This window comes from Pelophylax lessonae (assembly GCF_965119305.1).
Source record: "Pelophylax lessonae genome assembly, chromosome: 9".
Classification (NCBI taxonomy): domain Eukaryota; kingdom Metazoa; phylum Chordata; class Amphibia; order Anura; family Ranidae; genus Pelophylax; species Pelophylax lessonae.
The window spans coordinates 271,196,423-271,224,159 of NC_138776.1; the positions used below are offsets into that span (position 1 = coordinate 271,196,423).

The 27,737-nt window shown below is 46.0% G+C and overlaps 3 protein-coding genes across 3 annotated transcripts in view; 2 read left to right on the forward strand and 1 right to left on the reverse strand.

Annotated features, from left to right (window-relative positions):
• LOC309564074 (uncharacterized protein) overlaps positions 1 to 1,494 on the forward strand; it is a gene marked incomplete at both ends in the record, with an annotated part of 288,253 nt that extends 286,759 nt beyond the window's left edge. The window contains one exon of the mRNA XM_082268699.1: positions 940 to 1,494. Within this exon, the coding sequence (XP_082124825.1) occupies positions 940 to 1,494 (555 nt within the window). The remainder of the gene's footprint in view (positions 1 to 939) is intronic.
• The window catches only part of LOC309564465 (uncharacterized protein), a gene marked incomplete at both ends in the record, with an annotated part of 1,172,539 nt that overhangs the window by 314,562 nt on the left and 830,240 nt on the right, over positions 1 to 27,737 (reverse strand).
• On the forward strand, positions 11,584 to 27,610 carry LOC309564083 (uncharacterized protein; the record flags this gene model as incomplete). The annotated part of the gene is made up of 6 exons (XM_082268711.1): positions 11,584 to 11,629; positions 20,427 to 20,611; positions 20,722 to 20,863; positions 22,282 to 22,418; positions 22,785 to 23,542; positions 27,556 to 27,610. The coding sequence occupies 6 exons, from the start codon at positions 11,584 to 11,586 to the stop codon at positions 27,608 to 27,610; spliced, it is 1,323 nt and encodes a 440-aa protein (XP_082124837.1).

Sequence of the window (27,737 nt, forward strand, 5' to 3'; positions counted from 1 at the left end):
AGGGGAACCAATCTACTGATGTCTAGTAATAATCTTTGTATTTCTATTTTAGTAGATGGACGGGAGATGAGGAAAACCTCAGAGGATTGTCTCACTTTGTCTCCAGACTGTAAAGTAGAAGATGAGGACATCACACAGTATAGTCCAGGAGAAAACCCGGCTACCTCAAATGTCCATCCGGCACCACACAGTGTAGATGGACCATCGTATTCCTCTTATCCTGAGGAACCTCAGACTGTGAGGGACGGTGCCGGACCATCGTATTCCTCTTATCCTGAGGAACTTCAGACTGTGAGGGACAGTGCCGGACCATCGTATTCCTCTTATCATGAGGAACCTCAGACTGTGAGGGACAGTGCCGGACCATCGTATTCCTCTTATCATGAGGAACCTCAGACTGTGAGGGACGGTGCCAGACCATCGTATTCCTCTTATCCTGAGGAACCTCAGACTGTGAGGGACAGTGCCGGACCATCGTATTCCTCTTATCCTGAGGAACCTCAGACTGTGAGGGACAGTGCCGTCCTTACAACAGATAAGAGGTTCTCCTGTACTGAGTGCGGGAAGTGTTTCCCTGTTAAATCTAAACTTAATCGTCATAAAATAACTCACACCGGATTGAAGCCACATATCTGTACTGAGTGCGGGAAGCATTTCAGTTTTATAAACAGTCTTAATGAGCATAAAAAATCTCACACAGGTGAGATGCCGTATTCCTGTCCTGAGTGCGGGAAATGTTTTGCACAGAAGTCCCGTCTTTCCACACATCAGAGATTGCACACCGGTGAGAAGCCGTATTCCTGTCCTGAGTGTGGGAAATGTTTTATACAGAAGTCTGATCTTTCCACACATCAGAGTTTTCACACTGGTGAGAAGCCGTATTCCTGTCCTGAGTGCGGGAAATGTTTTACACAGAAGTCTGATCTTTCAAAACATCAGAGATCGCACACAGGTGAGAAGCCGTATTCCTGTCCTGAGTGCGGGAAATGTTTTGCACGGAAGTCCACTCTTTCCGCACATCAGAGATTTCACACAGGTGAGAAGCCATATTCCTGTCCTGAGTGCGGGAAATGTTTTGCACGGAAGTCCGATCTTTCCACACATCAGAGATATCACACGGGTGAGAAGCCGTATTCCTGTCCTGAGTGCGGGAAATGTTTTTCACGGAAGTCCTGTCTTTACAGACATCAGAGATCTCACACTGGTGAGAAGCCGTATTCCTGTCCTGAGTGCGGGAAATGTTTTTCATGCAAGTCATATCTTTCCACACATCAGAGATTGCACACTGGTGAGAAGCCGTATTCCTGTCCTGAGTGCGGAAAATGTTTTTCAATGAAGTGCAATCTTTCCACACATCAGAGATCTCACACGGGTGAGAAGCCGTATTCCTGTCCTGAGTGCGGGAAATGTTTTTCACAGATGTCTGCTTTTTCCATACATCAGAGATCTCACACGGGTGAGAAGCTGTATTCCTGTCCTAAGTGGGACAAGTGAGGGCCCCCCTCCTTAACAATACCAGGCCACATGTCCTCCAACATAGGTGTGTGTTGGTTCTTTGGGGAAGCTCTGCCCCCCCCACCCTAAAGCACCTTGTCCCCATGTTGATGGAGACAAGGGCCTCTTCCCCACAACCGTGGCCTGTGCTTGTGGGGGTCTGCAGGGAGGGGACTTGTCATAATCTGAAAGCCCCTTTTACCAAGGGTGCCCCCAGATCCCGCCCCACCCCCCCCACCCCCCATGTAAATGAGCATCGGGAACATATTTCCCATACCTATTCACCAAAAATTAATAAAAACACACAATTTTTGAAAAATCCTTTATTAAAAAATAACTACTGCAGGCTCCTCCTCCATTTGACATTTCTTCAAAACAATATGGTGATACCACCTCTCTCCTGCGCTTAGAATCCAAGCTCCCCAACCACACTATCCACGGGACTCGCATATGGATGGCCAGAGTCTTGCTGCCCAAAAAGGACTGGGGTAGCCCAACAGTACTACAGGTAAAAAGAAACAAAAAAGGGCGCACCGACCTAGCGCATTATCCTCAATAATAGGCTTTATTAGTACAACATGTAAAATGGCTACTCCCAAACAAAGTTAGAAAACCTGTGGTGGCTCTGAGGAAGAGGCTGAGCCTCGAAACGCGTCAGCCGTCATCTTAACAGGATTATGGACTAATGCATGGACTATTCCTTACATTGGAGGGATTGAGCTTGATATGACTATTTTCTACCTTTGTTTGTGAGTAGCCATTTTACATGTTGTACTAATAAAGCCTATTATTGAGGATAATGCGCTAGGTCGGTGCGCCCTTTTTTGTTTCTTTTTACCTATTTGACATTTCTTACATAGGTAAGGGGCGGTAAGTATATCCAAGAGATATACCTAACCTACAGGTAGGCTGAAACCTACATTATTAAAGATAAGAGTACACTAACTATGAGTCATAAACAAGATGGGCTTTGATCATATACCTAGGTGACCCCTATAGAGAGAGACACCCACATATTATGGGAGTATAAACTCCATCCGGTGTATACCAACCTGCTATCCTCATAAGGTGATTATCCTTCCTCCTTTCTGTATGAATAGATATAGAATAGAAAATGTAATTACTCCTCACACTACTACACATATATATTTTATCTTCTACCTAGGATCATCAGGACTGATACCTATATATATATATATATATAGGTAACACATTTTGGTCTGATTTTCCCCCCTGTGTCCGCCCCAGGTCGGGTTAATTTGTTGGGGGTTGGAAGGAAGGCCGTGTGCTAGTAAGCCATGTTTGTGTTTATTATGATGTACATAAATACAGATTATGTTCTATGTTTATGAAACACTAATATCGAGAAGAGAGAAAACTGTCTGTACATCTTCATGGTCCTGAAGAAGCCTTGTGCGAAACGCGTAGACCAGTGAACAGAGGAAATATCTATACCTACACAAACCTTATGATATATACCAACTTATCCTTATATATGTATGATGTACATGAGTGAAATTAGTAGCAGACATTGATCTCCTGTGTACGAGCTGAGCTCAGTTTGGGGCCAGTTTCCTCATTTTATGGAGATCTGGTTTTAGATAAATCAATAAATGTTATTTTAGGATAAATCCATGTAGTTGTTATCTGTCTCATGCTGTGCCCTTAAAGTCCACACATATGACAGTGGTTCCTTGTGAACATCTGTAGTTTCGCATTTTTTTGGATAAGAGAAGGGATTTAGTAGGATACTCCAAATAACTGTTCACAGGTGAGGACAACTCTCTCAATAAAACTGTATCGCAGATCATCTGCAGGACCATATAGCACCTGTATGGGATGAACAAGTCCCTTTGTAGCTGAAGGAACTCAGTGAACCTTGCCTCTTCAAGACACCAGCCAGTGTCTCCTTTAGCTTGCACCCAGTAACTGACTTCTATCACCCAGAGGAGGATCTAACAGCACAAGTCCCAAGAATCCCCTGTGGGGGGGGGGGGGGGTCTATACTCACAAGGCTCTTGGAGCACACACAACAGTCTTACTCAGTAGTACCAGGCAGGATCCGCAGACATCCTCCCTCAGTCAGCCCTCGTAAGGACCAATGGGTTACAACTTCATTGTTTTAGGCCTTTAGGTCGCCCACCCAAGGCCGCATGGCAGCCTCTGCAAGGGAGAGGCAGCATCCCCCTCCCCACCTAGACCTCTCTCCCTAGAGGTAGACTGGACTGGACTACGAGCCCATGTGCTCTTCAGATATAAATGCATGCCTTGGAGCACATCCCCTTCTAACTGGCCAGGGCTGTACACAGTGGTGGGATTCAGCCGGTTCGTGCGAACCTGTTACTAAAAATTTACAAGTTCGCAGAACCGAAGCTTAATCCGATTATGTCACTGAGTCTGTGTAGTCAGACTTACAGTTCAGTGTTCAGCAGACCCAATCCGACTCCGCTCTGCCTGTGGCCACTTTCTCTCTCTGCTGCGGGGAGGCGGGCAGGAGTCCACACACACAGCACTGGTTTCTAGAGCCGCTTGGCATCCAGCAACCAGTGACGTCACTTCTTTCTCCTCCGCGCCGCCTACTCGAATTTGGCTCTGCCTCCACCCAAGTTCATTCAGCGAGGTTTAGCACTGCAGGCTGCAGCATGTGAGGTAGCAGCATGGTGGCCGGAAACATTAAGAGGATTCTGGAGGGGCCCAAATAAATGTCTTCAGCCTTCAGGTATGAGTCACTGTCTGACAATATGGCAAATGTTTTTATCCAAACGGAGTGAAATAAGACATAAAATAAAGTAAAATATCACTTTGCATGTAATAGTAAAATGCCAACCCTTTGTTCTGGCACAGCTGCTGCTATTTTTTTGAAACAAAGATTCCTATACCATGTGTGTCACACTTCCCAGGTGTCAAGAACAAATCCTCCTAAAGAGCGAACACTGCTAATGTGTTTGCTCTTCAGGAGGATTTGTTCCTGACACCTGGGAAGTGTAACACACATTGTATGGGAGTCATGGTAAATGTATTACAAAGCGTTTTAAATACCTAGGCCCCCTCGACCTTTAAGAAGTGACTGTACTTAACCACTTCTGGATCGGAAGATTTTCACCCTTAATGACCAGGCCATTTTTTTGCAATTCAGCACTGCGTTACTTTAACGGACAATTGCGCGGTCGTGCGACACTGAACCCAAATAGAATTGATGTCCTTTTTTCCCACAAATAGAGCTTTCTTTTGGTGGTATTTGATCACCTGTGCGATTTTTTTTTTTATTTTGTGTGCTATAAAGAAAAAAAGAGCGAGAATTCTAAAAAAAAAAAAAAAAACAATATTTTTCACATTCTGCTTTATAACATTCCCTTTAAAAAAAATGTAAAAATCACATTTTTTGATCATTTTAGGCCAATTTGTATTCTGCTACATATTTTTGGTAAATAAAAATCCCAATAAGCGTATTCTGATTGGTTTACGCAAAAGTTACCATGTCTACAAACTAAGGGAAAGATCGATGTAATTTCTATTTATTTTTTTTTTTTTTACTATTAATGGCGGTGATCTGCGAATTTTAGCGGGACTGCGACGTTGCGGCGGATAGATTGGACCCCCTAACTGACATTAGATAACATAAAATTACACCATGCTTGAAAGTCGGAACTGGTTACTAAAATTTTAGAATCCCACCACTGGCTGTACAGACATACACAAAGAAATAGTCCAGGCGCTAATCCTATAGCGATGTCCCTAAGTGATAATGGAACCAATTGTAAAAATGATGTATAGATGAGCTATAAACTGTAAGCTTCCAAGGCTGCCAGACCCTAAACATGGGATGAAATCATAAATTGGCAACACTAAAAAGAAGGGTGGCGCTCACTGGTGTCAATAAATAACTGTCCTCTATGGATAAAAGACCAGGAAGTGTCTCTGTATAGTATCACTCATATTTATTGAGATCATAAAGGGTTAAAATATAGTATTACCCATGACAGTCCCGACAATCCTACACGACCTTAGGTTGCTGTGGGATACCAAAGGAGATGTACCAACAACAGGTAATGACCGATGTTATTTGGGAGTCTGCTGGCGTCCCACTTGATGAAGGTGGCTTAGTAGAAGCAAATGATGGAATAAAGAGTGGGGTACCTCGAGGGGCATGTATACTCCGTTATCCAGCTGAAGGGAGGACACTGTGCGCGGCCGCGGCACGGTCCTACGGTGGATGCAGCCTGCCTGTGTCGGATCCCCGGGTCTTCCGCAACTTCCGCGATAACCGGAAGTGACGTCGGGATCGCGTCACCGGAAGTGACGATCCGGAAGTCGGGCTAGTCACGTGTGTCAACAATCTTGCTTTCCGGTTGCCGCCCTTACATGTTTCGCGCGCATGCGCTTTGTCCATGCTCTCATCTGCCAGGTTTCCACCCACTGTCCAATATACTCCATGGCTATTGGTTCAGTGTGAAACATCAAGACAGCATGAGCTGTGTCCCTGTTAGGCAGAGAAACCAAAAACTATATCCACTCATTCTAGCACCTACCTAGGAGGGCTCTACATCTGTATGGCAGGGTCTGTTTGATTATTCACCTGCTGGGATGGTGCTCTGATGTGAGCAGCTGCAGTGTTATGCCTCGTACACATACAACGATTATCGGCCGACCGATCGTCCGACTTTTGTCCAGAGTGGTGTTTTGTTGGTTGGAATGTGCCTAGACTGCACACGAATTTTCTCGGCCAACAAAAATCTACTACAGAAGTGATGTCATGTGCTGGTTTACTTTCCGTGTGTTTTTTTTCTTCTCTGAGCATGCCCAGTCTTGCTCATCAGATTTTTGTCTGCCGAAATCTGTACTGACTGACGGAAAATCGGCCGTTGTGTTGACGGCCAACAAAAATTTTATAGCCTGCACACCAGATTTTTTTCGGCCGAAAAGTCGGAGTCGGTTGTCGGAAGCATCATACTAACAAGCCGAAAATCGGCCGATCGGACGTTGGCGGAAAATTCCCGGCCAATAATCGATGCGTGTGTTCGAGGCATTAGTATTCTCTTAGCAGTAATTAACCCCTTACGGGTTTTTCTCAACCAGCAAACAAACAACTGTTACACTGTCTTTTTTGACAGCTTAGGAGACTTTAGAAGCCGTAGTTTGAATTGCTATTTTTTATTTAATTATTACATAGCTTGTAGCAATTATATATGTTATAATATCTTTTTTCCTAACAATATGGAGTTCTTCTTTGCACCGTGTCTGTTTATCATGGATTTATTTCTTACTGTGACAGGTCTTTGTGCCGCTGCAGCCTAATCCCTCTATGCTGTGGCTGCTCTATGCAGGTTATAGCTGGAGGGGGCAGCGTCTCCCTTACTGATACTGTTCCTGGATTGTCAGCTCTTCTGCAGGCCTCATAAAGCTGGTGTATGGGAAGCTGACTAATGGACACTTTCTATTAAGCCTCTCCAGATCTGCATGTATTAGGCAAACCGTAGACTGGGCCTTTGGTGCTTGACAGGCAAAACCCGGTATAAATGTCCTGCTTTGTTCAGGCATCCAGGGAGGAAGATGACCCCTACCAACAGGTTGTCACAGGTAGTCAAGATAATCTAAAGGAGTCTGTTACATCTCTCCCTGTGCAAGGAGTCTCAACTCTGACCATGGCAAGCTTTTCCCTAATGCCCCGTACACACATGCAGATTATCTGCAGACTTTTGTCTGCAGACTTACCTTTTCTATGTAGTGCAAGGGCCTGCCGGATTGCATACAAATTGAAAGTGTTTAGGTTTGACCTCATATTATATGGCTTTGGTAAGTCTGCAGACAAAAGTCTGCAGATAATCTGCACGTGTGTATGGGGCATTACAGGACCGGTCAACTGACCAATTTAATCCTCTTCAAACAATTCCTAAAAGGAAGATGAGGACGGTCTATAAGCAGGTTTTGTACCTCCCTTCCTGCAGAGGTACCTGCATTGCAGATATTTTTAGCACTTCCAAAGGAGTGCGTTGCCTTTTTCCCTATGATGTTAAAGCTAGAAGCTCATGCTAGAAGAGTGGTGCAAATTGAACAGAAGGACAGAGCAGCAGAATGTCTTAGTGGTCATCACCTTGCAGCACTGGGTTGTTCAGTTCAAACCCCAACCAGAACACTTCTACCTGTACTGCAGGATGTCAGATTAGGCACTTGTGAAGAGGAAGAGGTTTTCCAGCATTCTGAGTCACCTATTTGGTGACGTGGCCTTCATGAGCTTAGCCATATACTTTGTACATGGAGTTTCCATTGGGTGATGCTGTGTCCTTCAGGGGTATACTCATTAATGATGATTAGGTGGGTCCTGGGGGGTTTAGGGTCTTCTGGTGGTAACTTTATGTATTGGACTTGTCCCTAAGGGGTATATCTGTCTGCAGTTGTAGCCTGTGAACCTGCCTTAACCCTTGCCTCTCTTCCAATGCATTGAAAGTTGGGGTGAAGAATATTGATTCTATCCTAAAGAATAATTCTACATTCTTGTCTGCATTGCAAGAGTTTAAACTGTATCCTTTAAGGGCTAGCCTCCTTTGATAGCAATGAGCTGCATTTAGTCCGGCCTCCTGCTTTAGAGTAAATGTCTGCCGAATGAAAGAAAACTGCAGTTTTATGCCCCGTACGCACGATCCGAAAATCAGGCGAAAAAAAACGCTTGTGAAAAGATCGGACGATAATCTGATCGTTAGTACACAGCTTACGAGAGGCGATCACGACAGTACGCCCGATATTATCCGGTCGTGCAAGCATAAAAATTTTGATCGTATTATAACACATCGTACGATAATCGTATTAGCAGTATGTTGTTCGTCCGAAAAAAATGGTGAGCAGTAGACAGCGCATGAGCAGTAGACATCATTTTCCCCTCACACGCTACAGCGTGGTTACGCATACCAGAAGCTAAGAATTATCGTTCGAGAAAATTCGTATCGTGAGTAACCTCTCCCGTTTAGCGAATATTATTGAGAGCTGCTAGAATACGAAAAAAAAACGGATGGAACGTCGCCCGATTTTCGGATCGTGTGTACGGGGCATTAGAGTCAGTATTTTAATTAAAAGTTTTATTTGTTTTTCATAGAAAGAATAACAAACAAGCATTACAGGTTCAGCAAACAATTAACAGGTGCATGGCCATACAATGATAAAGATTTTGTGTTCAAGGGAGCAAATATAAACCAAAACGGGAACACTCGGGCATCCCTTGCCTGAAACTTGCATCATCAAACGTAATTAGGTGAGAGCCTGATCATGCCTGGTTCTGCCCCCCCCCCCAAAGAGATGCACTTTAACACACCACGATAATAAACAACAGGTGTACAGTAGGCAGGTGGAAAGATACCCTCCCACATGGAGGACAAAAGTAAAATGAAAAAGCAGTAAAGCTAAAAGCAGAGCGGGTGAAAAAAGGGGAAAAGTAGAGGAAAAAGGGAAGAGGGGCGAGGCTGCCGGGGCAGAACCTCAAAGAATTGCCAAAAGGCACAATATGATCAGCCGGGTTCTTGCAGATAGGCGTCAGTGCCAGAAAAATTTACCCATGGTCTCCACAGATCCTAGTGGTTTCTTCAGTATTTTTAATGGTGGCCGTCAGATGCTCCATTTGTTGGATTTTATTAATTTTAGAAAACCACAGGGAAGGCATGGGAGGTTGAGTCTGCCACCACATAGCAGGAATAGAAGCTTTTGCAGCGTTGAGAAGCTGAATAGTCAAAGATTTTTTTATACTTCCGCACCGAGCACTGCGTCAAATGCAATAAACAAAGCGCAGGGTCATCTCTCACCTCAACCGAAGTCAGCTGCCTGACGACCGATGTGACTTTGTCCCAAAAGCCCCTAAGTAGGGTACAAGCCCAAAAGATGTGTATCATCATTCCCCCCTTGGCGCCGCATCTCCAGCAACAATCCGGGGTCCCGGCATCCATCTTATGAAGCACAGATGGAACTCTGTACCATCTTGTCAGGATCTTATATCCCACTTCCTGGTATTTATTCGCCATGGAGGCCTTGTTAATCAGTCTCAATATCTTATCAGCCTGTGTAGGGGAAAACGAGATACCCAAGTCACGCTCCTATTGATGGAAGAAGGGCAAATGAAGACCCTCTATCGCGTCAGAGAGAAGAGTGTACATAAAAGACAGGGAGTGTCTAGAAGGGTCACCCCTCTTGCACAAGGCTTTGAACGGCATCAACGGCCGAGGGGCGATCTCCGGCTGGTGGAGAGAAAGGAGGAAGTGGCAAATCTGATTCACACTGAGGGGGTCGAGGGTATGCAGAGACCAGCGAAAGATCTCAATGAGAGATGGGATGTCGCCTCCCGATCAGATATCCCTGAGGTGCATCCTACCAGACCAGGCTAAACTCCGCACACGGGCACTCGTACAGCCCGGGTTTGAACTTGGGGTTGTCCAAGATAGGCAATAAGGGGGAGGGCAAGGGGGCCACCCTTGAGTATGGCTCTACCATTCTGGCCTCCCGAAGAGTAGTACCAATAACCGGGTGACCGGCAAATGGGTCAGTAATAGCAGGGGGGACCATGGGCCTAGAGGCAGCACCTAACCCATCACCTCACGTTCGAGACTCACCCACTGCTTGGCCTCCATGTGACAGTGCCAATTGAGGATCCACACCAGATAGGACGCCCTAAATTACCGTAGGGGGTCCGGCTACCCCACCCCACCCCCTTGATCTTAGGCAGAGCGAGTGTCGAAAGCTTGATTCTGGGAGACCTGGAGGCCCACACAAAAGATCTAAATGCTTCCTTGACCTGCTTGAAGAAAGAGAGAGGAATTCCGATCGGAAGAGCCTGGATTACATAAAGTAAACGAGGCAGGACATTCATTTTGAGCGCATTACATTGACCAAACTAGGAGAGTGTCAATGGCTGACAAGCACGAAGGTCTGCCTTAATTACCCCTAGCAATGGGGGGAAATTGAACTGGAAGAGGTCGAGGGGATCCGCCGTAACATGCACCCCTAGATATTTAAGGGAGCTAGACACCCACTGTAGAGGAAAGGAAGTCCGTAACGTACCTGCGGCTGCATCCGGGACTGAGACATTGAGCGCCGCGGACTTTGCGAGGTTGATTTTGTAGTTAGAGAGGCGACCATAATGGTCCAGGGCCTGGAGTATGGTGGGCAACGACGAGGTCGGATTGGAAATGAATAAGATTAGATCATCCGCATAGGCGGCAACTTTATGATGACTCCCAGCTCTCTGCCGCCCCGTTATGTCCTGATTAGCACGGACCGAACACAAAAAAGGTTCCAAGGTGAGGACAAAGATGAGGGCTGACAACGGACACCCCTGTCGAGTGCCGTTGGAAATAGGGAAAAAATCGGACTGCCAGTCGTTAACCCACACCGCGGAGGACGGAGAAGAATATAGGGCCAGAATCCAATGAATCATCTGAGGTCCAAGACCAATATGCGACAGGGTGGCCCGGATAAAGTCCCAGGCCACCCTGTCAAAAACCTTCTCCGCATCTGTGGACAATAGCACCAGTGGCAGGCGGGAGGTCTGGGCGGCAGAGATTAAATCGATCACCCGTGTCGTATTGTCTCTAGCCTCCCGGGATGGAATAAAGCCTACCTGATCGTAGTGGACTAATTGGGGGATAAGGGGCAGGAGTCGATTGGCCAGCACCTTGGCAAAGAGTTTAAGATTGGTATTAAGGAGGGCAATAGGACTATAACTCCCGCAAGCCATTGGGTCCTTGCCATCCTTATAAATGAGAGTGATATATTCCCTTCAGGGAGTCCGGGGGCATCGCAGTACCGTCGCGGAGCGCATTGAAAAAGGAGAGTAAGGGTTGGCAAAGATGGGCAGCAAATGTCCTATAATAGGGCAGAGTAAGCCCGTCGGGGCCAGGAGCCTTATGAGGATTCGCCTGAGCCAACGCCGCCGCCAATTCCTCCTCCGTAATTTCACCCTCAAGGGCAAGGCTCTGCGTCCGCGTAAGGGAGGGCATACCAGAAGACTGGATGTATTCCTCCGCCCCACCTTGACCATCTAATCCAAGGGATGGTGAATTGGGAGAGGGAAGATTGTATAGGGCCCGGTAATATGAATAAAATTCCCCTGCGATGGCGGACGAAGAATGGACCTTCCGACCACCTGATGTTGAAATTTGTGAGATGAAGGTGCGCTTTCTCAGACCCCGAAGGGCACGAGCCAGCATTGTCCCCGGCCTGTCTGAGAATTCATAGAAATGTCGTCTGGCCCAAGCCATGCCCCCCATCACTTTCTGGAAGAGTATGTTGTTCAATTCCTCCCTAGCTCGAGTCAGGGGGGACAGATTTTCGGACGCAAGGGAATGCTTGTGTTTCATGCTCAGCTCCCCAATACGGGTGAGCAAAGCCTCAATCACCCCCTCCCTCTCCCTCTTTCGTCACGATCCGGCTCTAAATAGAGCCCCCCGTATCACACATTTGTGAGCCTCTTAAATAATCGGTGGTGAAAGAGATATGTCTGAATTTTCTGTAAAATAGTTAGATAGAACCTCGTCCAGTTCATTCCGTATATCAGGGAGCTGCAGGGGCGACTAATTAAGACGCCAAGTGAGCGGCCTACCCGGTCTAGAGTCCCAGTTGATCAGCATGTGTATGGGAGCATGATCTGAAAAGGAGAAGGATCCAATTTGGGCGGAGGTGACCAAGGGGAGATCCTTTGGGGGGACCATGAAGAAGTCAATTTTTGTGTAAACATTATGCATCGCAGAATAATAGGTGTAGTCTCGCTCACCTGGGTGCATCACGCGCCAGGGGTCCACAAGGTCGAGGAGGGAAAGTTCCTTTTTCAGCCTGCATGTGCCACGTGAGAGGACCCGCGGGAAGTATCAAGGAGTGGTTTGGGGGCAAAGTTAAAGTCCCCGCCCATGACAAGGAAGCCCGCACGAAAGCCCAGCACAGCTGGAGTCAAACGCTGCAAGACAAAGACAAGTGGTCAGTATTAGGCAAGTACACATTTAACAAAGTGATGGTCAATTGGCCCATCTTCCCCTTCACCAAAAGATTTCTGCCGAGGGGGTCATCCTGCGCAGCTATGAAAGACCAGGCTATACATTTAGAAGTTACTATACTCTCCCCTTTAGATTTTGAAATTGGAGAAGGGGCATGATACACCCAGGGGAAATCCCGATTATAGAGCCTGGGAATAGAGTCTAGGCGAAAATAGGTCTCCTGTAGAAATGCAAAGTGAGAGCGGCTACGGCGTAAATTGGATAGCAACCGGGCGCGTTTCTCCGGAGTGGACATCCTCCTCACATTCAGTGAGGTCAATGTATAACCTACGGGTCCCTGGTGCTCTCGGGGAGGCATGACAGCCAAAGCAACCCCACCCCGGCCCAGGGGAAAGGGAAGGAAATGGAAGAGAAAGAGGAAGAAAGCAAAAAGAGGACAAAACGGGCGGGGGAAAAAGAAGAGGAGAGGGAGCAGGAGAGAAAAAGGAGGGGGGAGGCACAGCAAGAAGAAAAAGAAAAGGGGAGGAAGATGGTAGGGAACAGAGGAGTGGCAAAAGATTACCAGGCCAGGACCCAGGAGCTGGGAAAGTAAGAGATAAAAGTACTCCGGAAGAAAAAGAGAATGTGAAAGAGAAGACCACCGACAAACAAAGACAATATGTCGGGATAATATCTAAATTTGGTCAAAATAAACCTAGCGCAACCAGGCACTACCTAGTATGGGGAAATGGAGTTTGACTCTGTGAGAGTGACAGGAGGCGTGTCCCGCGGTCTCTAGCCACAAAACTAACATCCCACAGACTGGAACCTCGAGGTACTAAGCCGCCATAAACTAGTAGATAAATATATGAAATAGCAACAAATGCCAGCAAAAGACAAGAAACATACTAAAGACAATACCTACATTAGCCACTACCACCCACCCCCAACCCCCCTGCCCCACAGCAACCCTTCAAGAGAACCATGGGGACAAAAAAAATAAACCCACACATCCAAGAAAAGGGGAGAGTGACATTATTAACCTCGTGTGAATAAAAGTAAATAATTAATATTGTTTAAATAACATATGCTAAAAAAAAGTTTTTAAAGGTGTATAAGTGACATTGTGAACAACTATGTGAAGCACAAAAAATAAAATAAAAATTTCAATCCATGAAAATCCTCCTTTAAAACACGATGAAAGTGACTCAGTGCTTAAAAAGTGATAAGTACTGTGAACCATTACACAAAAATGTGTTTTTTAGTGAAATGCCCCGAACATAAATATGTGACAAAATACTGTGAGTGAAACACCTAAAAGAAAAAATGGTGGGGAGGGGGGGGGGGGAAGCAAGTGCAGCAGAAAAATGTCAAAAACCAAATCCAAAAAGGGAATTCAGGGAGCCTCCAGGGGCTGTGGTAGGGTTCGTGAGAGGCAGAGGTATCTGCCGAACCCTGCTGCATCACAGATCCGGACCGCCGTCTTTGCTGATGTTGGGACCTCGGAAAGGCCTGACCGGGGGTGTTTTGACTCCAGGAATTGGGAAACCAGCCAGGAATAGATGCTGCAGGGGTATCCAAGAAGGAGAAAAGATCCGATAGTTGCTCCGGCCAGTGGAGAGCAAAAGAGTGAACACCTCTGAGTACAATAAGATGAAACGGCTGACCCCAGTGATAGGTGGTCCCTACATTGGGTATAATCTCCAGTAAGGGGTTCACCCTCATCCTCAGTGTCAGACGGGAGAGGTCTGGAAAAAGGCGCACGGACCCTATGAACCCGGTCAATTTCAATGGCCTCAGTAGGAGGCCTATCCAGGTGCTCGGAGGTGGGTAGAGGGTGGAACAAAGGAATGGTACTGGGAGGTGGGTAGAAGGTGGAACCAAGGAATGGTGCTCGGAGGTGGGTAGGGGGTGGAACCAAAGAATGGTGCTTGGAGGTGCATAGGGGGTGGAACTAAGGAATGACGCTCAGAGGTGGGTAGGGGGTGGAACCAAGGAATGATGCTCAGAGGTGGGTAGGGGCAGAGAAATTGGAAGTTCCTGCACCTATTCTCCTTGCCCTGATAATGAGTATCCTATTTGCTTGTTGTGGCCTTCATTAGCTTAGACATATGGGTTGTCATTGGAGGATGCGTGAGATCAACCAGGAAATAAACTCCAAACTGTTAATCCGAGAATGCAGCCTGCCTGGCCAGGAAAGGGGGGATGAGCGTGTGATGGTATTAGGCAGTAATATATTTCTCTCCCCCTTGGTGGGAGCGGAGATGATCCCACCTATAAAGATATACAGTATATACACACACAGCACAAGGCCGTGTTCACACTATGAGACGTTTCTCGGGGCTGCAGTTCCTCTGAGCTCCACAAGATGGTAATCTCACTTCTACCCAGACAGGAAGTCTCTATGGAAGACAGGAAGTGATGTCAGGTATAAATAGGAAGTTCCGGGTGAGAGGTGAGTTGGGAGGAAGTAGAGAGGAGACGTTGCTGGAAGAGGCAGCAGAGGAGGTAATAAGATCTTATTTTCTATTTACACCCATTAACCCCCCCCCCCCCGTCATGTCCGTCCTCTTCCTCCATAGTCACTGTGACCTCTTTTATCTCCAGCAGATGATGATACACACATATATAGTGTGGAAACCTAGATTAACCCCTTCAGGGTCAGAACATCCTTACCTGTCTAGACAAAAACCTGTATAGATCGAGTGACAGAACGAATGAGGATGGAGGAGGACCAGAGTCACATGACTGAGAAGATACTAAACCTCACCCTGGAGATCATCTACCTGCTGACCGGAGAGGTGAGGAGGATTCTGGGAGGTCACATGACATCACTCTTATCTCTATTGATAAAACACAGACCTGACCGGAGAGGTGAGGAGGATTTGGGGTTTCTAACATGATATTCTTATTGGTTCTTCAATACAGAGATTTCCTCTCCTGAAGTCAGGTGATCATATGACCATCACAGTGCCTCCATGTGACTCCCTAAAACCTGAGAGACACAACATGCAGAAGATTCTAGAAGCCACCAAGAAGCTGATGGAGCTGCTGACAGGAGAGGTGAACGGTGCTGGGAATTCTGGGACATTTTCCAGTAACAGACAAGGGATGTGTCTGGATGGTGACTGTATCATTGTGTGTGTCAGGTTCCTATAAGGTGTCAGGATGTCACTGTCTATTTCTCCATGGAGGAGTGGGAGTATTTAGAAGGACACAAGGATTTCTACAAGGACGTCATGATGGAGAATCAGCCGCCCCTCACATCACCGGGTAAGAGGAGACTTTATTGTAAAGGAGAGAGCAGTACGGAGGCTCCACCTAGATCCCCCATCATCTGATGAACACATAGAAACAATGTATTCAGTCAGTGTGTGTCAGGGCTGGGCTCCTGCAGCTCTTTTCTTTCAGAGCTCAGAAGTTGCTTAGCTGTCGATTAATTACCAGCCGCACGTTCCCACAGTGACTCCCTGGGTTACCATTACCTGCCTCATTAGTCCAGCCTACAGCCAGCCCTATTTTGCTATTTAAGTAGCTTAGCTCATTTCCTCCTTGCCCTTGCATGGTCCATGCTCTCCAGTGTGTTCCTGTGTATGACTTGCCGTGGTTGACTTCTCTTCCGATACCTGTTCCTGATTTGTTTCGCCTGACTTCACTGACTTATGGTTTCCTGATCCTTGCTCCTCTGATTACCTTTTCTGGCATCCAAACCCCGGCTTCTGGTTTAGACTACGTTCCTGAACTGTTATTTTTGCTATTTACTTAAAGGTGTGATTTTAACTGCGCTTTCTGTTGAAGCACTCAATACCACTGCAGCCTCGTGCCTCCCCACTTACCATTGAGGCTTTTGATGGGAGACCTCTACAGCCTGCCCATGTGACCCATGAAACCACTCCATTGACCATGGGTGTAGGGGCTCTTCTCCATGAGATAATTCGAATTCCTAGTGATTTCCTAGTGAATTCCTAGTGATTTCCTTACCCAGTTGTCATTGGTTATCCTTGGTTACAGAGGCCCAATCCCTCTTTTAATTGCCGTAATGCTGAGGTTTTGTCATGGTCCCCACAATGCACTGATGATTAGGATCATGTGCACGTCTTCAGTCTCTTTATTGCCAGAAGAGTACCATGAATTCTGTGATGTCTTTGACAAAGGTCAGGCCGCTATTTTGGCACATCGGCCTTTTGAGTGCACAGTTGACCTTCAACCCCGGTGCCATTCCTTCTCATGGCCGGGTTTACCTGCTGTCTGTCTCAGAGGAGAAGGCAATGGAGAAGTATGCTGCGATTTAACTATCCCAGGGGTTCACCCGCAAATCCTCTTCTCCTTCCAGTGCCGACTTTTTTTCTTTGTGGGGAAAGAAAAGAGTGGTGAACTGAGTCTCTGTATCGATTATAGGGGGTCTCATTCACATTACTGTTAAAAATACTTATCCAATCCCATTGATAACTGAATTATTTGACTGCCTCAAGGGAACAAAGGTCTTCACTAAGCTCGATTTGCGAGGGACATACAATCTTGTGAAGATTAATGAGGGCCACTAATAGAAATTTAATATTAGGACCGGACACTATGAATACCCCGTAATGCCCTTTTGGTCTCTGCAACGCTCCTGCAGTTTTCCAGGACTTTGTTAACAATGTCCTCTGAGATATGCTGCCATAATGTGTGGTAATTTACCTGGGTGATATTTTCATATATTCCAAATCCTTAGAGAACCTCCACACAGATGTCTCTCTACCGTGTGCTACAGAGGTTGAGAGAAAGCAACCTCTATTGCAAGTTGGAAAAGTGCGAGTTCCATGAACAGGTTCAATTTTTGGGTTATGTAATTTGTGCTGCCAGGTTATCCATGGACCTAGAGAAGCCATCTGCAGTCTTAAAGTGGCTTCGGCCCATAGGTCTACGTGCTCTACAACATTTTCTTGGCTTTGTCAATTATTATCAGAAATTTATGAGAAACTTCTCTTTTCTGGACAAACCCCTTCATTGATACTGTATGACCAGAAAAGAGGGCAACCCACAGAATTGGTCCCCGGAATCCATTAAAGCCTTTGAATCCTTCAAGGCCACTTTTGCTTCAGCTCCAGTGCTGGAACATCCCAATCCCATGTTACCCGTCATTCTTGAAGTTGATGCGTCTGAGACTGGAGTAGGCGCTTTCCTGTCTCAACCTCCTACCCCTGAGAGTTCTATCCATCCTTGTGGCTACTTTTCTAAAAAATTGTCTCTAGCAGAATGAAATTCTGAAACTGGGGATAGAGAATTATCAGCCATAATTTTAACTCTTAAAGAAGGGAGGCATCTCATCAAGGGTAGTACTGTGCTGGTCCTCATTTTAACTGACCATAAGAATCTTTCATTCTTGTCTGAAGCTAGACGTTTATCTCCTGGAAGGGCTCAGTAGGACCTTTTTCTGTCAAGCTTCAATTACATAGTCTCATTCATACCTGATACAAAGAATATAAGAGCAGATGTCTTATTGCCGCAGTTTTCCTCCTCTTCCAAAATGGAGTCTGTTCCCACTCCTGTGATACCTTCGGACTGCATTTTGGCTATTTTTTTCTAGTCTCACTTCACCTTTGGGTGAGAGAATGATGCCCTCTCAGATCCATTCTCCTCCTAGAAAACCTCATGACTGCTGCATTGTCCCCGAGAATCCCTGCACCATTTTCCTCCAGACCTACCATTCACCTAAGACAGCTGGGCACCCAGGAAAAAATCAATGGTGTATGGACATATTGTTGAGACCTAAGGCCTATAGCCCCGTACACACGTACTGATCGTCGGCCGAACGATCGGTCGTCTTTTGTCCAGGGCTGTCGTGTTTGTTGAAAACTGCAAAAGACTGCACACTAATTTTGTCGGCCAACAACAGCCGACTGCAGAAGTGATGTCATGTGATGGTTAACTTTCCTTGTCTTTTTTCTTTTCTGAGCATGCTCAGTCTTGCTAATCTGCTGTCTGTCGGCCGAAATCTGTACTGACTAGCGAACAATCGGCCATTCTGGTGTTGGCCAACAAAAATTTTAATGCCTGCACAACAGATTCTGTTCGGCCGAAAATGCGCTGTCGGAAGCATCATACTAACAAGCCTACAGTCGGCCGATCGGTCGTCGGCCGAATATTTACAGCCGACAATCGGTACGTGTGTACGGGGCTTTAGTCTCAACAATGCTGATGGCCTAGTCTCCGTGCTCATGAAACCAGCTTTGTAGCCGCTTGTCCTTTGTGTGCTCAGAATAAAACACCACGACACCTTCCAGTGGGCCTCCTTCAACCCATACACAGAGAAGAGAGGCCTTGGATCCACTTGTCTATTGATTTTATTATGGATTTACGCAACTCCCATAGCAACACAGTTATTCTTATGGTGGTTGACCGTTTTTCAAAATGTCACATTGCATTCGGCTAAAGAAGTTGCCTGTGTCCAAGGAACTGGCATTCATTTTCACTGGAGAGTTCTTTCAGTTACATGGGTTACCTAAAGTTATCATCTCGGACAGGGGTAGCCAGTTGGTGTCCAAGTTTTGGGGAGTCTTTTGTACACAGTTGGGAGTTCCACTTTCTTTCTCCTCGGCATATCACCCACAGTCCAATGGGGCCGCAGAATGGGCCGACCAAGCCTTGAAGCAGTTCTTACATTGCTATATTTCTGACCACCATAACAACTGATGGGACCTGTTACCTTGGGTGGAGTTTGCTTACAATAGCACCATCAATGCTGCCTCCTGATTATCTCAGTTTAAGGTGAACTATGAGTTCCAGCCATCCATGTTGCCTGATACATCTGTTCCACAAGGCATTTCTGCGTTAGAGCAAAATCTTCAGGAAATCTGTTCCACTTGGGTGCAGGTCCCAGAATCCTTGCAACACTCCAGAGAGAGTTACAAACCATGCTGACCACCGACGCCTACCTGCATCCTACTACTAAGTTGGGGAGACGGTAAGGTTAACCCAGTGGCCTACACATTAGATCTTCCTTCCAACGTTCGTATTTACAACGTATTCCATGTTCCCTTACGTGTTTTTGCTATACCACCTCAGTACCACGCCCTCGCCCGCTTAAGGTTGACAACCATGTGGAATATGAGATACAATCTATCATTAACTCCCGTAGGTTTAGTGGACATATACGCTATACGGTCCAGGGGAACGCTCTTGGGTCTCATCCTCGGACGTAAATGCTCCTGCACTGTTCCAGGCTTTCCATATACATATTCCCCTCAAGTCTTGTGCACCCCCAAAGGGGAGGGATTGTTGGGGAAGAGGGTACTGTCAGGGCTAGGCTCCTGATAGTTAGCGAGCTGCTCTTTTCTTTCAGTGTTCAGAAGCTGCTTAGCTGTCGGGTAACTACCAGCCGCTTGTTACCACAATGACTCACCTGGTTACCATTTCCTGCCTCATTAGTCCAGCCTAAAGCCAGCCCCTTTTTTGCTTTTGAAGCAGCTGAGCTCATTTCCTCCTTGCCCTTGCTTGGTCTATGATCTCCAGTGTGTTCCTGTGTGTTACTTGCCCTGGCTGACTTCTCTTCCTATTCCTGTTCCTGATATTTGCTTCCGACTATGCTGACTTCTGGCTTCTTGACCCCGGCTCCTCTGATTACCTGCTCTGGCATACAAATCCCGCCTTCCGTTTTTGACTGCATTCCTGAACTGTTATTTTTTTTCTATTTCATTAAAGGTGTGATTTTTTTTTTTTTTTTTTTTTTTTTTAACTGTACTTTCTGTCTTCACCTGGTTTATGGTCCCTGACAGTGTGTGTGTGTTTCCTACAGATGGTTCCAGTCATGGGAACCCACCAGAGAGATGTCCCCGTCCTCTGTATTACCAGGATTCCACACAGGAAGGTCACACCATCCCCCACCATCATCAGGTAGATGAGGAACAATCACTGATAGTATCATTAGGATCTGTACATTATCTGCATTGTTACCATTGATGTCATTTTTATTATATATTCAGAGTGGAAACCTGAGAGATTCTAAAGTTGAGGTTAAAGACGAAATAAAAGAGGATGATGAGGATGGGGTCATAGAGGAAGTACACAAAGATCTGTACCAGGACACCATGGTGGAGTCACCCAGCTACAGAAACCCCCCAGAGAGATGTCCCCGTCCTCTGTATTCCCGGGATTCCACCCAGGAAGGTCACACCATCCCTCAATGTTACAAGGTTGGTGGAATGGAGTATCTAGAACATGGACTTGTGGAGGGGATGTGTGTGTTTTTTATGTAAGCTTATATCTTCCAGATGATATTCACTCTCTCATTTTCTTGGTTTAGAGTGGAGATGCAATCGATATAGAATTTGAGGTTAAATCAGAAGAAGAAGAGACGTATGTGAGGGATGATCAGCAGTCTATGGAGGAGGATGGAATAATGGGGACATTTATAGAGGAGGACACTCCTACAGAGATTAGCACAGGTCGGTCATTAACACTAAAAACATTCCTCCACCCATACTGCTCACAGATTGGTCCAGAGTAGGACGGGGACTGGGTGATATCAGCCTGTAATCCCCTGGTCACTTTCCCGAGCTGTGTTCCCCATCCTGTATTCCTGTATTTCTCTCGGATAATCTTCCTTCTCTGTGCTGCAGACACAATTTATGTCTCTAGACTGGATTTATGAAGATTCTGGGGTTCAGCTGGCAGTAAAATGTTGATGTTCACCATAGACGTTGCTCAGCCTAGACCCCTGGGGTATGTACCTTGGGTCTTCTGCCCCATGCCCAGGTCTAGCAAGATCTCTGACAGAAGAATTCTCCCGGGGTTACTTGCTATGTTATTTGCTGGCTGTGCCGGGTGGAGGGATATGTCTGTATAGTCTCACACCCAAGTCACTGTGTTCCTTTCATTTTATTGAGCCGTGTATATTCTATCTATACAATGCACACACTGTTACACACAAACACACAAAAACTTGAAGAAAAGACATGAAAAGACACGCACACTGGTGAACAGTCGCAAACAGTTTTACAATCCACAGTAAACCTGAATGAGCCACAAATCCACCCTTCTGGTGTCACGGAGAATAAGCTGACAGTGCGCCACTCTGCAATTCCAGGTGTACTCTCACCTCTTCAGATGGACCCCATTGCTCCATACCAAGAGGACACACCCAGCATGAAATCACACACCTTCAGGTACATGTAGGCGGAGCCTCCTCTTTAGGTAGCCAGCTCCTGCTACTAGAGATAAAGAGACTCCATAGTGCTCACTGTTATATTTATTACATGGATAAGAAAAGCACTCACAAGGTTAAAAAAGCAATCCAGCATTGAATACACACAATCACTGCAGATTCCCCCAAGCATCAGTCTCAGTGTAACTTGAGGGCACTCCGCCTAACGTGATGATGTCCTCGAACCACTCCCATCTGATGCGTTGCATCCTGATTGGACTTCCCCAGAGATATATATGGTCTTCAGGATCAGTCCGGTCTTCATCTTGGTTGTTCTCCCCCCATCCTCACTCTCTGACCTCTGGTGGGGCTCAGCCCCACTGTTATTCATGACTAAATCATGGACTAAATAAGGAAGTGCGGGACTTCTTGTGTTGGGAAGATGGCAATGAGTGATAGAGGGGGAGGGGACACTCGTCCTATAATCCCCTCATCACTGTCACTCCTATAAAAGACAGTTCTCGTTGTTTCCTCACTCTCTGACTAAGGTTCATGAATAAAGAATTGAACTGGTAGGAGATCAGAGGACCCATTTACTAGTTACCTTGAGGGGGGAATTCTAAGATCCTCAGAGACAAAGCTGCCTGATGTGGGCGGAGTCCTGGTTTAGGGGAACCAATCTGCTGATGTCTAGTAATAATCTTTGTATTTCTATTTTAGTAGATGGACGGGAGATGAGGAAAACCTCAGAGGATTGTCTCACTTTGTCTCCAGACTGTAAAGTAGAAGATGACATCACACAGTATAGTCCAGGAGAAAACCCGGCTACCTCAAATGTCCATCCGGGACCACACAGTGTAGATGGACCATCGTATTCCTCTTATCCTGAGGAACCTCAGACTGTGAGGGACAGTGCCGGACCATCGTATTCCTCTTATCCTGAGGAGCCTCAGACTGTGAGGGACAGTGCCGGACCATCGTATTCCTCTTATCCTGAGGAACCTCAGACTGTGAGGGACGGTGCCGTCCTGATAACAGATAAGAGGTTCTCCTGTGCTGAGTGTGGGAAGAGTTTCCATTTGAAAGGCAATCTTAATGTGCATAAAAGATCTCACATCGGTGAGAAGCCGTATTCCTTTCCTGAGTGTGGGAAATGTTTTACACAGACGTCCGCTCTTTCCACACATCAGAGATTGCACACAGGTGAGAAGCCGTATTCCTGTCCTGAGTGTGGGAAATGTTTTTCACGGAAGTTCACTCTTTCCACACATCAGAGATCGCACACTGGTGAGAAGCCGTATTCCTGTCCTGAGTGCGGGAAATGTTTTTCAGATAAGTCCTATCTTTCCGCACATCAGAGATCGCACACTGGTGAGAAGCCGTATTCCTGTTCAGAGTGTGGGAAATGTTTTACACAGTCGTCCGCTCTTTCCAAACATCAGAGATCGCACACTGGTGAGAAGCCGTATTCCTGTCCTGAGTGCGGGAAATGTTTTTCACAGAAGTCCACTCTTTCCAAGCATCAGAGATTGCACACTGGTGAGAAGCCGTATTTCTGTCCTGAGTGCGGGAAATGTTTTACACAGCAGTCCCATCTTTACAGACATCAGAGATCTCACACGGGTGAGAAGCCGTATTCCTGTCCTGAGTGCGGGAAATGTTTTACACAGAAGTCTAAACTTTTAAAACATCAGAGATTGCACACAGGTGAGAAGCAGTATTCTTGTCCTGAGTGCGGTAAATGTTTTACACAGAAGTCCACTCTTTGCACACATCAGAAATTTCACACGGGTGAGAAGCCATATTCCTGTCCTGAGTGTGGGAAATGTTTTGCACACAAGTCCCATCTTTCCACACATCAGAGATCTCACACGGGTAAGAAGCCGTATTCCTGTCCTGAGTGCGGGAAATGTTTTTCACAGAAGTCTGATCTTTCCAAACAGAGATCTCACACGGGTGAGAAGCCGTATTCCTGTCCTGAGTACGGGAAATGTTTTTCACAGAAGGCCTCTCTTTCCACACATCAGAGATCTCACACGGAGGAGAATGAACTTTCCTGTCCTGAGTGAGGGAAATGTTCCTCACTGAAGTCCTGTCTTCTGTACATCAGGGGTCCCACACAACCCTGAAGGTGTATTAGTGCCTTGAGTGCGGGAAATATCTTCTATATGAATGTTGGTGGACATGTGGGGAAGAAGCTCACCCTGATATACACCTCAGATATACTCCATGGCTGATCTTCATCATGTAAGAAACACTTCATAAGGAGATCAGAGATCACCAAAGACATGGATGAAGTGTTGTCCCGTGTTGGCTATTGATAGCAGGAGAAAAATAAAAATGGAGTCCTTACCTTTCATTGGCTGAGTACATTTTGTGCGGGAAGATTTCAAAAACACTTACAGGTCTGGTTGTTATAAATGTGTTGATGAAATGTAACCCGCATTCCCCCAGTCATGGTGAATTGGGATTTCCTATGATGGTCAGTTCCATCTAGTGGCCATAATGTGCTTTCCTGACAGATGTCCATGGCAGCATACCTTTGGGTAGCCCCGCCCTTGTTCCTCCCCCTTAAGACCCCCACCCCATAAATGTTCAGGATAAGCCAATAGCTGCATTCCTTTTTTGTCCTCCTCACTTATAGGACCATTTTTGTATGATGTTTTCCTACCTATTGGAAGTATTGGTGGGCGGGTCTGGTGCTGGGCAGCTGTGCGGGATGTCAGGAGCTTCCTTTGGTATCCAGAAGTCTTCCAGGATGTCCCGAGTGGTCATTGAGTCCCCAGCTATCAGCGGGGTGGTGTTATGGGACACATATGTAGAGGATCCATGCCTGGAGAGAGGGCCCTGCCATTGGCGGCCATTTGCATTGGCTGGGAGCCCAGCTGTTAGTGGGTGGCCATTAAGTGTTAGAAACGGGAAATTTGTTTTGGTGCGAATACAAATTTCTGGTTATTCCCAGATTCGGATGTATCCAAATCTCCAAATAAAATTGTAATGAATTTTGTTGAAATCTGTTAAAATTTGTTTCGTTTATTCGTTTTCTAACGAATTCCAACTTTTCAGAACGATTCGAATTCGGATCAGTCAAAAAAAAAACGATCAACCGATGAGAATTCTGTGTGAAGAAATAGCTGGTTGTTAAGCAGCAAGCCGGGAAGCCGGCCACCTGCATCCTTACCAACCATGACTCATCAGCTTTCAGCGGGCTTCCCCACTGACAGATGAATGGAAAAAAAGAATGCCGGCAATAGAAATAAAATGGCGTGGTCCCCCTCCCCCCCCCCCAGTCCATACCAGGCCCTTCGGGGCCAAAATGTAAATAAAAAAAAAACAGCATGGGTTCTCCCCTAAAATCCATACCAGACCCTTAATCCCGGCATGCAGCCCGGCAGGTCAGGAAAGTGGGGACAAGTGAGGGCCCCCCCCTCCTTAACCATACCAGGCCACATGTCCTCCAACATAGGTGGGTGCTTTGGGGAAGCTCTGTCCCCCCCCCACTCCACCCCAAAGCACTTTGTCCCCATGTTGATGGGGACAAGGGCCTCTTCCCCACAACCGTGGCCTGTGCTTGTGGGGGTCTGCAGGCAGGGAACTTCTCGTAATCTGAAAGCCCCTTTTACCAAGGGGCCCCCAGATCCCACCCCCCCCCCCCCACCCCGCCATATAAATGAGCATCGGGAACATATTTCCCATACCTATCCACCAAAAATGAATAAAACCACACACGCAATTTTTGAAAAATCCTTTATTATAAAATAACTACTGCAGGCTCCTCCTCCATTTGACATTTCTTACATAGGTAAGGGGCGGTAAGTATATCCAAGAGATATACCTAACCTACAGGTAGGCTGAAACCTACATTATTAAAGATAAGAGTACACTAACTATGAGTCATAAACAAGATGGGCTTTGATCATATACCTAGGTGACCTCTATAGAGAGAGACACCCACATATTATGGGAGTATAAACTCCATCCGGTGTATACCAACCTGCTATCCTCATAAGGTGATTATCCTTCCTCCTTTCTGTATGAATAGATATAGAATAGAGAATGTAATTACTCCTCACACTACTACACATATATATTTTATCTTGTACCTAGGATCATCAGGACCGATACCTATATATATACATATATATATATATATATATATATATATATATATATATATATATATATATAACACGTTTTGGTCCGATTTTTTTCCCCCCCCTGTGTCCGCCCCAGGTCAAGCTAATTTGTTGGGGGTTGGAAGGAAGGCCGTGTGCTATTAAGCCATGTTTGTATTTATTATGATGTACATAAATACAGATTATGTTCTATGTTTATGAAACACTAATATCGAGTCTGTTTATAAGAGAAAACTGTCTGTACATCTTCATAGTCCTGAAGAAGCCTTGTGTGAAACGCGTGACCTGTGAACAGAGAAAATATCAATACCTACACGAACCTTATGATATATACCAACTTATCCTTATATATGTATGATGTACATCAGTAAAATTAGTAGGAGACATTGATCTCCTGTGTACGAGCTGAGCTCAGTTTGGGGCCAGTTTCCTCATTTTATTGAGATCTGGTTTTAGATAAATCAATAAATGTTATTTTAGGATAAATCCATGTAGTTGTTATCTGTCTCATGCTGTGCCCTTAAAGTCCACACATATGACAGTGGTTCCTTGTGAACATCTGTAGTTTCGCATTTTTTTTGGATAAGAGAAGGGATTTAGTAGGATACTCCAAATAACTATTCACAGGTGAGGACAACTCTCTCAATAGAACTGTATCGCAGATCATCTGCAGGACCATAAAGCACCTGTATGGGATGAACACGTCCCTTTGTAGCTGAAGGAACTCAGTGAACCTTGCCTCTTCAAGACACTAGCCAGTGTTTCCTTTAGCTTGCACCCAGTAACTGACTTCTAACACCCAGAAGAGGATCTAACAGCACAAGTCCCAAGGATCCCCTGTGGGGGGGGGGGGTCTATACCCACATGGCTCTTGGAGCACACACATCAGTCTTCCTCAGTATTACCAGACAGGATCCGCAGACATCCTCCCTCAGTCAGCTCTCGCAAGGACCAATGGGGTTGCAACTTCAATGTTTTAGGCCCTCAGGTCACCCACCCAAGGCTGCCTCTGCAAGGGAGAGGCAGCAGCCCCCTCCCTACTTAGACCTCTCTCCCTAGAGGTAGACTGGACTGGACTACGAGCCCATGTGCTCTTCAGATATAAATGCAGGTACCCAGCATGCCTTGGAGCACATCCCCTTCTAATTGGCCAGGGCTGTACAGACATCCATGATCTTATCTGACACCCACTGTCCAATATAATCCATGGCTATTGGATCAATATGAATCATCAAGACAGCATGAGCTGTGTCCCTGTTAGGCAGAGAAACCAAAAACTATATCCACTCATTCAAGCACCTACCTAGGAGGGCTCTACATCTGTATGGCAGGGTCTGTTTGATTATTCACCTGCTGGGATGGTGCTCTGATGTAAGAAGCTGCAGTGTCGGTATTCCTTTAGCAGTAATAACCCCTTTTCTCACCCAGCAATCAAACAACTGTTACACTGTCTTTTCTGACCGCTTAGGAGACTTTAGCAGCCGTAGTTTGAATTGCGATTTAAAAAAAAAATAATTACTACATAGCTTGAGTAGCAATTATATATGGTATAATATTCCTAACAATATGGAGTTCTCCTTTGCACCGTGTCTGTTTATCATGGATTTATTTCTTACTGTGACAGGTCCTTGTGCCGCTGCAGCCTAATCCCTCCATGCTGTGGCTGCTCTATGCAGGTTATAGCTGGAGGGGGGCAGCATCTTCCTTACTGATACTGTTCCTGGATTGTCAGCTCTTCTGCAGGCCTCATAAAGCTGGTGTATGGGAAGCTGACTAATGGACACTATATATTAAACCTCTCCAGATCTGCATGCACAAGGAGTCTCAACTCTGATGATGTCAAGCTTTTCCCTTGCAGAATCAGTCAAGTGACCAGTTTAACCCTCTTCAAACAATTCCTAAAAGGAAGCTGAGGATAGTCTATAAGCATGTTTTCGGGCCTCCCTTTCTGCAGAGATACCTGCAATGCAAGTACCGTATTTATCGGCATATGACACGAACACGCGTATAACATGCACCCTAATTTTAAGGGGGAGGTTT